Source organism: Stegastes partitus, unplaced genomic scaffold (assembly GCF_000690725.1).
Source record: "Stegastes partitus isolate 25-593 unplaced genomic scaffold, Stegastes_partitus-1.0.2 Scaffold431, whole genome shotgun sequence".
Taxonomy (NCBI): Eukaryota; Metazoa; Chordata; class Actinopteri; family Pomacentridae; genus Stegastes; species Stegastes partitus.
The window spans coordinates 386,506-399,880 of record NW_007578162.1 but is presented as its reverse complement, the minus strand read 5'-3'; the positions used below and the strand labels follow the sequence as shown (position 1 = coordinate 399,880).

General features: G+C 40.2%; 1 protein-coding gene across 1 annotated transcript in view; it reads right to left on the bottom strand.

Annotated features, from left to right (window-relative positions):
• LOC103360366 (glutamate receptor ionotropic, kainate 5-like) overlaps nt 1-13,375 on the bottom strand; it is a 154,338-nt gene that overhangs the window by 89,955 nt on the left and 51,008 nt on the right. The window contains exons 6-7 of the mRNA XM_008286087.1: nt 13,102-13,155; nt 3,466-3,627 (exon numbers count right to left, since the gene is read on the bottom strand). Coding sequence (XP_008284309.1) covers nt 3,466-3,627; nt 13,102-13,155 — 216 coding nt within the window. The remainder of the gene's footprint in view (nt 1-3,465; nt 3,628-13,101; nt 13,156-13,375) is intronic.

Here is a 13,375-nt window from a genome sequence, read left to right as displayed (position 1 = left end):
GGATAGACTCCAGCCCCCCATGACCCTAGTGAGGATTAAGTGTTGTACAGATGATGGAGATAAAGGCTTATTATTAGTGATATTATTATGTTATTTGCAGTACCTTACAGTACTTTCTAGGGCTCCCCAGCAGCTGAAATATCTCCACTTTCAACATTAAAAAAAAAAAGTGTATTAAAGCAAAAGGAGCGAAGCACAAATGTCACTTTTTCCTGGAGTTTCTCAGATCTCCCGCTGACCTGGTGACGGGAACAGAGAAAGTCGTGTTTCTAAATTCTCCCCAGCGTCTCTTATCCACACAGCCCATTTTGTTCGGTTTGGCCTCTGCGGCGGAGAGGTCACTGGTTTAATTTGGCTTTTTCAGGCTCAAATTCCAAAAAGTAAACAGTGCGACCGGCACAAACAATGGAGAAAGGTGTTTGCTGGCGCTTCTACAGGTGAGGACATTGTGGGTAACGATAAGAGAAAGAAGAAAGAGCGAAGCACTCGGCTGCTATCAGCGGCGTTCAGCGTCGGGCTCATACGACTCAGTGATCCTATCAGAGCCTGACGTTCTGCTCTGTTTGGTCAGTTGTCAGTCAAACCGATACTCTGAGGGAATCAGACAAATTGTACGGAGGCAGAGCTGTGCAGTCTGTCAGCGGCTGATAAAAAAGACGGATGTATGACTGAGTGTGATTGGAGTTCTCTCCGAGTCGATAGTTTCGGGGCTGGATGGTGATAACTAATTACAGTTTGAAGAGAGACAGATAGACGAGGGAAGACAGAGGTGGAGACAGTGGAAAATAATTGGCAGCTCTCAGCCGTCGGCCTGTTTGGTCCTGCAGCTTCCTCCTCTGGTTCATATAGGACGTTTGCTCAGGAAACGTCTCAGATAACGCGACGCCAAAACATGCCGGCAGGTTTTGAAAGGGCACGTTATCTTTTACGCCAAAGTTACAGCGTTTGGTAGAGCAGGAGACTGTAGAAGCAAGCTGGAGTTTCTTCTTTCTGATTGTCCTTGAACTAATCATGTGATCTAAGCTGCAAAACTTGATCAAAATCACGACGTGTCATTTCAAATATATGTGTGTATATCACTGCACATCTAATCTCATAGATAAAAAATAACTAAGTACAATTTGAAAAAAATCAAAAAATTAAGTGCAATTTTAAGGTATCAAATAAAATAGTAAAAGTAGTTACAACTCTGCCTTCATGACCAAACTGTGGCAAATAGGCTTTGAATAAATTCATGTTTTGCTTTAATCTTTCCAGTTTTTGATGGTGAAATGAGACCAGCCTCCTCTAACGGAGGTTTCAGGCCCACGAAGGTTAAAGTGTTTCGTCAGACTCAAACTCTTTATCTAATCATCAAGTAATGCCCATAATCGGGCCGATCACAAAGTTCATTACAATCAAATATCCGTGTTTATGGCTCTTTTCAATTCCGTCAAGCACCTCAAGTGAATAAATATGAGCAATAAAGCCCCGGGGGATGTTTTCTGCGGTGACGACACTGTTCCCAGTGATTGAGATAAACTCTATTGTCATTATTATCATCTTCATTAGAGCCGCTTTTATTGCTCCGCTGATATCGGAGCTGCAAATGAGACAAACAGCAATGAAGGGATGGATTCCTGCTGATGGGTCTATTCATTATGGAGGAGGGAGAGACTGAGTGACAAATTAGAGGGAAGGAATAAGGCTGCTCAACCTGATGATTTAGTTACCTTATTATCTCAGGATATCGCACCTTGATCTCATGATTAACACTTCTAATTATCCCGAGGTATAAAAGACATTATCTCATGATCCTAATTTATCTGGCTCATCATCTAGAGCGGCGTTTCCCAGTCTGAGGCGGCCTCGGGGTGATTAAGAAAGAAGGAAACACACATATATGTTGAGGCAGGTGAAAATGAGTTCAATAAAACAAGAAAAAGTTGCTTTCTTTTGGTTATTTCAATCGGACGTGGCTTAATTTAAAGGGCTCCCGTGGTGCTGCTCAAAGTTTATTAACCCAGCAGATTATTCATGAAACAAAACAGAGGTGAATGTTGGGTATTGAACTCTCCCACGGTCCTTGAACTAATCATGTGCAACATGCCATTTTTGAATTCTGTTGAAAATTAACCAAATCTAGCATAAAAACTGTGACGCAGCACAATAAATGTCATTTATTAAACTTAAAAACTAAATTCCATTCCTCTCCATTGCATTGGTGAAGTTGAAACTTGACTCTAAATCGCTAGACAGGACAAACATTCCACCCTACGTTATATTTGTGTATATATATTTTAGTAATTGGGATGAAACGTTATATCTTTTTTTTTCCCAAAGAAAAAGGAGTCACAAATGGGTAAAATGATCCCTCTGAAAGAAAGTGAGAAGTAACAGTTCTGAGAGGTATACTACGAAGCAAGTTTAACAAAGCCAGGCTTTCTTCATGTAAGCCGGCTCGACAAAAACTAAAGCCCCAGCCAGAGATCACGAAAAAGAGGAGTTCAACGCATCACGTGACTCTTCTTCTGCACAACATGAAACAATCATGTGCAGCTGCTTCAGTCAACACGTTGTTTTAATAGAGAACAATGAACGAAAGATATAAACATCTATGACAGTAAAAAGCGCCGCTACTGCAAATGGTGAAGACAGGAATGCTGGCAGAAAACTGTTGAATGTGTTCATATATAATATTTTACCGATGATGCCAACTGACAGCTGCTCATTACAGTCAAACTTTAAACTTCATACATGTAAACATGATCTTGTATTGAAGTGCATTTAGGTCTGACACTGTCCCATAATGCAGGATTTCATTTTAATGTTTGGCCAAATCAAAGTGAAATTAATGTTATTGATTGAATGTTCTCTGTAATAAATACCAGTAGAATAGTCCATGTTCTGGGTTTTATCAGCTGCAGCAGTTTAAACAGACTTGACAGCAAATCAGAGCCAAACATAAAAACATATTTTGATTTCTGCATTACCAACTAAATATATACCGAGTTCCCATGGCAACGTGATATTTACAGTACTGTAATTACACTGCTTCATTCAGTGATATCAGTGATCAAACCTATTTAAATCGGAAACTCTGAACTTAACCTGCTCCCGACCAGGTTACCATGGAGATCCATCCAGGTAAAAAGAGAGCCACCTTCGTAACACTGAAAACTCACTTTAAGCTCAACATATCCCACTAATCTTGCTTTGTAGTATCGCCCTCTGGTCTCAAACAGCTTTGCATTGGCTGCATTGAGATCAGCTGTTTTGCTCACAGACACAGAGCGTCTCTTCTTCCTGAAGGAGGCGGAGACAGCAGCAGCTGAACTGCATTAAAAGCTACAGACACTGAAGCGGCCCGTTGGGAGCGATGGTGAAATGAATCATCTCTTTGAACTGAAACCTTTGACTAATTTGCGTTGACATGAACTCCAGCTTCTCTCAGGTCGGTAGATTTGCCCTGAATCAGCGTCTTACCGCCGGTCCTGGGTACGGACTGATGTCGCAGCCTTCCCTCCAGGACAGGTTGAGGCTCCTGATGAACTCCAGGTAGAACGAGTGGCTGCTGTTGAGCATGGAGAAGCCCACGATGTTGGACTGATCGCCCACCACGTCGTCCAGCCGGAGCAGAGGGAAATCCTGAGAATGAGAGAGAGAGAGAGGCAGGAGGAGCTTATCTCTGGTCTTAGATGATGCATGTCAGCAAACTGTTTAAAAAGCAGGCGTCGCGAGATGCAGGAACAATGACCGTTTAAGATCGCAGCAGGGAGAAGATATTAAACCAGCAAAAGGATGAAAGAAAAGGACGATGGAAACAAGCGAAAGGCTTCTCCTTTTGCAGGCTGCACAACTTTTTTTTAAAATTCAGAGCAGGGCAGCAGAGAGAGCGAGAGAGAGAGAGAGAGAGAAAAAAAAGATGGACATCAAAAGCCGGGGAATTTCAAAGAACTTCAAATAGTCCTTGAAGGCGAGCCGGTGTCACGCTGAGCTCTGCTGCTGAAACAAACCACAATCAAACTGTTGCTCGGCCCTCACAGGGTTTGTGTTGTGCAACAGATGCTGACAATGAAACATTTATCTTCAGCTGTGAAGAGTGGAGGATGCAGACGGAGTCAAAGCAAACGCTGCACCTGCTGGTTTCACCTTGTGTCTCCGGACCGGCTGAAGTTGTGCTTATTAACTGGTGTTCCACTTAAATGCCTTGAGCTCGCCGTCCCTCGGTCATGAATCCATTCCTGTTTTCTGCCTTTAGACGACTGCTTTGGTGTGTTTTGGTCTTTAAAGCGGCTGACGGCAGCTCAATCTGCACTTTAATGCTACCTGGCGGCAGAAAGAGCTCACAAAGGCTGCATTTGATTATGCACAGTCCTGTGGGTTACAGCTGTGATGATGATGATGATGATGATGACGATGACGATGATGACAAACAGGTAGAGACAGGATGAAGAGGAGGCGACCCTGCAGAGATATTCTGGGATGATTACTGTGGCATCGCTCGCTCTCTTTAATGGACTTAATGAAGCCCACAGAGGATTCAGACACTGCAGTAAACTGATCAGGGAGAAAATCCCTGCATGGTTACCATGGTTCCCAAATTTACATTAACATCACTTACGCGGATCGATTGTGAATTCACTTCCTGGACCGCTCGCAAAAGAACACGCTGAGGCAACAGCAGTGCAGCTTTTAAAATGATGCTCTATTCACAGGTCAGTCAGGAAATATCACAAATTACACACATTCCCTGGTCTCGAGCTTTTATTCCAGCAAATCTCTGCATAATTTACAGCAAAAAAAAAGAAAAAAAAATCCCTATTTAGCTCACGCTGGTCCTTTGTGCAGCCCCTCGGTTCAGCCTGTGGTTGCAGTTGAATAGTCAGAAAGATTACATCCTGTCTTCGCCTAAAGACTTTTTTGTTGGAAATCAAAAATAAGTGAAATGATGTGAAATATTAAGTTAAAGACGGCCGCGGTGCTGAGATAATGTGGCTGCACTTACACCAGGATGCACGGTAAAAAAAAAAAAAAACAATGTCTGAACAATTTACTGTTATTTCACAGTTTTGCCCTGTTTTGCTAAATTGCAGATAATGTCTAGTAAAATCACAGAAAGGAAAAAAAAAGGATTATTTTGTGTGTTCACTGCAAAAAGGGGCAAAACTGTCCATAATGTCCACCTCAACAATATGCATTTTTATCAGATAATTTATTCCTTAGCAATGCTTGAATGTTTGAATGTGAAATTATACTATTTTCCATTGTGTTCAAATCAGGGGGAAATGCATTTTAGTTTATTTGCTGTTATGTACAAGAAAAAATAAGAATAATAGGAACTGAAAATGGTAAAAAAAAAAACAAACAAAAAAAAACAATAAATTTAAACAATCAATTTATTACTATTGTTTTCATTACTTATAACAACAACAACAATAATAATAATAATAATAATAATAATAATAATAATAATAATAATAATAATAATAATAATAATAATAATAATGCAATTTTACATAAACAATCTAGTAAAAACACAGAAGGGGTAATAATAGATGGGGACTGCAAAAAATAAAAATAAAAAAAGTAAAAATCAAGAATCTGTCAGACATGTAAGAGAGACACGTAACCCAAAAACAATGTCCACACCAAAAATCTGTATTTCCATGCATGATAATGTATTCCTTGGCAATGTTTGGCTGTGAAATTATATTATTTACTTTATTTAAATCCAAAAAACTTCCATAATTTTACAGTTATTTGCTGTTGTCTGTAAGAAAAAAAATCAAATCTATCTATTAGGAATTTTAAAATGTTGTATTTCTTTTTTTTTTTTTTTTTTTAAACAAAAGGTAATTTACAAATGTTCCCTCTCCATATAATGTCCAAAATTAAAATTCAGTAGTTTTACAAAGTAGTATTTTGGTTTTTACAATATGTGATCATAAATTAGACTGTTTAGTAATTCAGCTAAAAACATCAATAATTTACAGATATTTGCTTTGATCTTCACCGTTTTTGACGGTGTTTTTCGTCGTGGTTGTGTTGTTTCCATACAGATGCAGGACTTTGTGTTCAGTGAAACATGAAACCACAGCAACGAAAAACACAACAGGAGCAACAAAACAACTCAGAGAGTTAAGAGGTTAAAAAAAAAAGGAGGAATCTATTCTTTTAGAGGCTCATGAAACGGGCGACTGAACAAATCTGCCGACACACCTCCTCCGTAGACGCGCCATTACTCAGAAATGTCATCATCCAGCGTGTCAGTGCTATTATACAAGCGCTTTTTTTGATATAATGATAAGAGGCTGAAGTTATTTGAATTTTTTCCACTTGGTTTCAACACAGAGGTTCACAAATGAACAGAGAACTTTGACTATAGAGACGAAACCAACGTGCTGTCTGCACCCACTCTGGCTTTGTCCTGAGACAAAGTACGATACATAAAAGTAAAGAACGAATCCTCACGGGAGAAAAGATTCACCAGGATCCATCCTCTGGGAGTCATGAACATCCAGTTTAATGTGTCTCTTTGTTGCGTTTCTCTGTGTGCCGTCCTTGTATAGATGTTTCTCTATTGTTTGTGCAACTTTTGCTGTTTTATTAAGGAAGCAGTAAAAAGTCTAAATGCAGAACAGAGTGTGAACCAGAGTTGGACGGACAGGCTGCTGCCACCATCATCATTTGGCTGCGTCCGAAGCTCCGTAGAAACATTTTGGCAGAGAACCCTTCCGGCCTGCAGAAGCGAGGCTCTGCAGAGGCAACAAAACCCTGAGCTTTTAGTCAAACACCCTGCGAGTATTCGGCACCGGCGCTAACCTGAGTCCGCATCCTTTCCCCCCTGAATCTCTCTGACACTTATTTACTTAACAACGTCCCGGCCTGTCGGGAAACTGTTGCTGTTATTGTTGTTGCCGGTGCGGTTGCCGGATGCCAAATCAATTTCAGCCGCGGCCAAGTCCGCTGTCAGACGGCCGGCCTGCCAGCCGTGACAAAGAGCAGTTGGCTGGAGGCGCCGGCCAGCACTGCTGAGGGAGGAAACACTGCGACAGCATCCCAGAAGGACACCGGCGACGCTGCAGCATTAAAGACAAGCAGGTTTGTTCGTGTTGGCGAGTTTTAAAGACCAATAAGCGAGATTTAGACGAACATGACCGCCGTATATCTTCAGGGCTTTTGGTGAGATTTTGACTCACTGATTGCTTCACCGACACGGTGGACGGTTCAGGTTTGTTAGAGTCACCTGAAGTCATTCTGGGACATTGAGCCTCCCTCCACAGCTCAGCACACTCTGTTGCCTCTACTGGACCCTGTTATAAGCAGCAGTTTCATTACTTTCCATCATCCAGAAGCCAAAAACAACTCCGGAGCTGCAATGGCAGGAACTTCAGAGATCTGATGCACAGTTCCACCCTCTCAAATGTGAATATTTGATGGTTTTCTTTAAGAGCTTTGTGAGGTTTTGCGCAGTTTGTCAGACAAAATGAATCAACTTTATGAACTTGTACTGTAGTGAGTGAGGACGCACATATTAAATGCTGGTAGTTGCTGGGAGCAGCTTTACAGCAGATTAAGGCAGATTAAAACATTAATCCACTTTGATGGAACACAACTTTACAGCTAATGTAATACATGTATTAATGTAATGCTTATTCATTTTCCTTGTTTCATTTCTTTCTGGTTGTTTTGTGTCTATTTCTGTCATTTTGTGGTTGAAATGTAAGACTTTAACTTTCCAAAAGTATCGATTTCTAATAAATCAGACACATTATTTTGTCAGAAACGGTGAACAACAAACTGAGGCTTTTGGGGTTTTGTATTCTCATCTTGAGTAACTTCACAAACCTCTACAGACTTTGATTATTTCTCTACTGTTTTGCATCAGGATTCTCTCAGGGGACCCCTGGACTACAAAAATGAGACCCGAAACAACTGCAAAGAGATGCAAAATAACCTGAAAGACTCAAAACGATGAAGTTAGGAGGTAAATAAAGACACAAACCAAATGCAAAGCAACCAGAAAATGACAGAAATAAACACGAATACACACAAAGAAACGCAAAGCAACTCCAAAGAGCAGAAAAACAACTGCTTTGATGAGCAAAACAACGTAAATCTAACGCAAAGCGACCACCAAACAAATAGAAAAGGTCAGAACGAGACACAAAATGATGTCAAAAATATCCAAAATTAACAAAGTGAAAAGCAAAACATGCACAAGGAAACATAAAATGAACAAATGACACACGGAATAACCACAGATAGATATAAAATCAGCTGAATAAAGCGCAAAACAACACGTATTGTACACAAAATGAGTCACAAAAGGACCAAAAAAAGGAAGGGAAAGGAAAGAACACAACTAAAATGAGACACTCAGCTGCCACAATCACAACCAAAACAACTACAAAAGACACAGAGACACAAAACAATGACAAATAAACACAAAAAAAAACCTAAATTGAGACATGAAATGACCAAAACCAGACACAAAAGACCCACAAAGAGATGCGAGACAATCAAAATTAAGTGCAAAACAGCTAAAATTGCACACAAAAGGACCAAAATGAGCTGCAAAACAACCAAAATCAAACACAAAATGATCACAAAGACAACGGCCTGCATGGTTTGTGGTCATTCTGTGTATATGACACGTTGAGTGACCTTGTGTTCATTTCCCAAAGACACTGAAGAGCCAGTTGTCATAGAGACGAAGCAGACGTGGTTCGTTTAAATATGTGGATAATCACGGGGAATTTTCTCGCTGCGTCTTGACTCACTTCATGACGTTTATCTTTGAAACATGCCTGACGTTAGCGTTGTTCCAGCAGCTGATGTGTGTGTTTACCGGATACACTGATGCTAATCTGAGGCTCTGTGTGGAAAAGCATGGCGGCGCCCACTGCGCTAAATGAAAAGCTTCGCGTAAGTCACAGCAATCCATCCAGAGGCGGACATTAGAGAGATTATTCTCGTGGCGATCCATCCAGCGGCTGTCAGGACATTTCAATCAGAGCAGCGCTGCCAACGCACGCCGGTCACCTGACGGGACGCCGCCACACAAATAAATAAAGGAGGAGGTCCAGATGGCGTCGCTCTGGAGGAAATTTAATGAACTTAATCTAATGGCTGCTTTGACCCTCAGTAAACTCTGTCACGGTCTGACATGGAAGCCAAACGTTGGGCACATTCCCTCGTTTGATTCACACACAAATCATGGAAGATTTATGGTTCATGTGTTGTTGTGTGAGATGATGTCTGATGACAACGTTGGACCAAACTAAGACATTTGGTGAGATCCCACTGAGCATTGTTAAACTGTGAGGGACAGTTTCAGAGCTGCAGAGCAACAGATTAGTCGTCAATGATTACAGTAATCACCAGCTACTTTGTTCATTTTTCAGACTGCAGCTTCTTAAATGTGAATATTTTCAGGGTTTTTTTCCTTCTCTGTGACAGTAAACTGAATATATTTGGGTTGTGGATGAAATGAGGCATTTGTAATCTTGGGTTTGGGAAAAAACTAAACAACAACTATCTAGAACCCCCCCCCCCCCAAAAAAAAACAAAAAACAAAAAACAAAAAACAACAACAACAACAGAAACAAAATGACAAAAAATAATTGAGAAATAAAGCGACCATTGAGACCTAAAGTGACCTAAACAGAAACAAAAAGAACAATCACATTAAAAAGCACAAAATGGACTATAAACTATCAAAAAAAATAACTAAAATGAAACAAAGGAAACCACAAAGAAGGAAAATAACACAAATGAGACACACAGCGACCACAAAATGACCAAAATGAAATGCCAAGCAGCCACTAAATGATCAACATGAGCAAGCTAAGACACAAAACAGGAAGATGAAAAGGAAATGGAAAAACAAAGAGGCACAAAAGGACCACATTTACACACAAAGGGACCAAAAATAAGATGAAATTTTAAAATGAGACACAAACTAACTACAAAAAAATGCAAAAATAACTGCAAAGAGGTGCAAAATGGACCAAAAATCCACCAAAAACAAGCACAAACACAGACAAAGGAACCACAAAGTGACACTAAATAACCACAATGAGACAAAGAGATGCCAGATAAAAAAAACAAAACAACGTAAAACAACTAAAATGAGACACAACAGACCATAAAGAGACATGAAATGACCAAAATGAAATGCAAAACATCCACTAAATGATCAACACGAGCAAAAAAGGACACAGAGCAGAAAGATGAAAATGAAATGAAAATATAAAGAGACAGAAAATGACCAAAATGAGACCCAAAACGACCACAAAACAAGAAACACAACTAAAATGAGACAAAACGACCAAATTAAACTGCAAAACAACTAAAATGAGACACAAAATGATTAATCTAAGAAGCAAAAAGACCAAAACGATGAACAGAAAAACCACAAACGGACATATCGAACCAAACTGAGACACAGAAGGACTGAAATCTTACACAAGATGACAAAAAGTAGTAACTGAAAATAAACAAAACAACCCAGAAACATTTGTCATCTTGGATTTTGGGGAAAAACTGATTGACATATTTTTTCTGACATTTTATCAACAACTAACTAGAATCTGAAACGTGACAAAAAATGAGACAAAAATTAAAAATAAATTTAAAAAAATTAAATGACAATAGAAACACAAAGTGACCAGAAGAGAGACTAAAAGAACATCCTCAATAAAAAGCACAAAACGGTCTAAATGAAACCTAAAAGGAGACAAAATAAACACAAATACAACTAAAATGAGACACAAAATGATCAATCTAATGCAAAATTACTCAAATGATGAACAAAAGAACCACCAAAGGACAAAACCAACCAAAATATGACAGAAAAGGACTGAAGTTATATACAAGAGGACAAAACAAGACACAAAGTAACTGAAAATAACAAAAAAATAAATAAATAAATATCATCATCTATTGTCATCTTGGTTTTTGGGACATTTATCCCCAAAAAATGAGACAAAATAAATACAAAGAGAGAGAAAAACAGCTGAAATGAGACACAAAAGGACTGAAATCACACACAAGACGACAAAAATGATGCACAAAGAAACTAAAAATAACCAAAACAACTCAGGAAATGTCTCTTTTTGTGCTTTTCATTCTAAACACTTTCACTTGTAGCAGCAGCTGGACGGTGTTTTGCTGTAAATGTGAGATGAAGACAAAACGAGGAGCTAAAAGAGGCTCAGGAGCTTCTGTTGGGTCCAACATCTTAAACTACACAAACTCATTTCAGCCACTGTTATTTTTCTTATCTGCCTGCTGCCTGTTTGGTGGTTTTTGTGATTCTGTCCTCTAAAGTGAGACGTCTGGGGGCCCAGCGGCGGCGCTGAACCCTGCAGTCGGCAGAGCGAGGTAGAAACACAAAGTTAAAGGTAGGTCAGAGACGGCGGCGCAGGTGGAAGAGGTGAAGTGAGGGAATCGTTTTCCTTTTGGTCCGTTTCCAGGGTTTTGTTACGGGCTGGCAGAACGCTGATTTCGCCCTTGGCTTGTGATCGCAGCGTGAAGGGCCCTTGTGAGCGGCCCCGTTAGCGCCGGTGACACGGCGGTGTTTAGAGTCGAGCCGGAGATCGAGACGAGTTATTATCCCGCGCAAAGGCTCTTCGTACAAGGGCACGACACCGAACAGCCAAATTATAATGATGACAAACGGCGGCAGGACCGGCATGCATCTCTGATGAGGAGGCAGCGAGGAGGACGGGGGGGGGAGTTATGGGTGAGGAGGAGATCTATGACGGCAGCCCAGAGGTGAGGGAAGAGACGGACGACGGGGTTTGGAGTTGGAACGTGACCTAAAAAACATCCTGCAGCTGTGCACAGAGCAGGGAGGAACAAGCACAGCAGCAAAGGTGGGGATGAAAGGATGGAAAGGAAAGGAAGGGGTAGGGAATGCACACAACACAACAAGAAAGACGAGACACAACGTGATCCTAGAAAGACACAAAATGACCAAAATAGAAATGCAAAACCGCCACAATTACACACAAAAGAGACCAAAATGGGACACAAGAGGACCGATATAAAAGGAAAAACAACTAAAATGACACACAAAGCGACCACAAAAAGACACAAAGTGATCACAAGACAGGCAAAATGATACAACCTAAGGATTCACAAAGTGACCACAAGCAAGAAGCAAAGCAACTAAAATGAGACACAAAGTCAAAATAAAAACGATCACAATAAGACACAAAACAACCAAAATAAAATGCAAAACAACCACAATTACACAAAAAAATCACCAAACTGACACACAAAAGGATCAAGATAATACAAAGAAAGAGGCAAAACAGCTAAAATGTGACAACAGAGAGACACAAAAGGAGCAAAAGAAAATGCAAAAGAACTAAAATGAGACACAAATTGATCACAAAAGGACGCAAAATGACCACAATTACACACAAAGTGACCAAAAATAACCACAAACAGACACCAAATAACAACACAAAGACAAAGTGAGCACAAAGGGACACAAAACGACTAAAGCAAGAAGCAAAAAAACAAAAAATGAGGCACACTACAACAAAACAACACAAAATGAGACACACAAATGCAAAATAACCACAATTACTCACAAAATGACCAAAAATATACAAAAGGATGAGAATAAAATGCACAGGAACTAAAATGCTGACAAAAAGTTACCACGGGAAGACACAAAGTGAACACAAAGAGACACAAAATGACCAAAACAAGGAACAAAACAACTAAAATGAGGAGCAATGCAACGACAAAAAGACACAAAACAACCAAAACGAGACAAAAAAAGGAGCAAAGTGACATGCAAAACAATAGAATGACGCACAAAGCAACCTCAGAAAGACACAAAACGACCTTAAAGAGATGCAAAGTGACCACACAAGACTAAACAACACACAAAATCAAATGCAAAACAACTAAAGTCTAACCCAAATTGTCCACAAAGTGACCACGAAGCAGCCACAATTACACACAGGTTGATCAAAATGAGACATGACGTAACCACAAAACCAAAGTGAGACACACAGTGACCAGCATCGGTCCAGAGAAAGACAGAAAAGTGAACTTTAATGTGGCCGGAGGAGTTTGGAGGCGTGAAGCTCTTACCATGGTGGTGAGGATGTATTTGTAGAAGGCCGACGTCATCCCCAGCTCGTTCGCCTGGGGGTCACCAGAAAAGAAGAAGAAGAAGAAAAAGCGCTGTGAGACGGGAACAACAAATCCTCAAACTTCATCCAAAGGAACATGAGTCACAGTTTATTTAAAAAAAAAAAAACGCTCTATATATTTCCCAGCCTGCACTTGGTCCCAAATTGGAGAGAATTACGTGTCAGTCTGTGTCGCAGCTTCTTTAATAGCAAGAAAGCGGACGGTTACACAA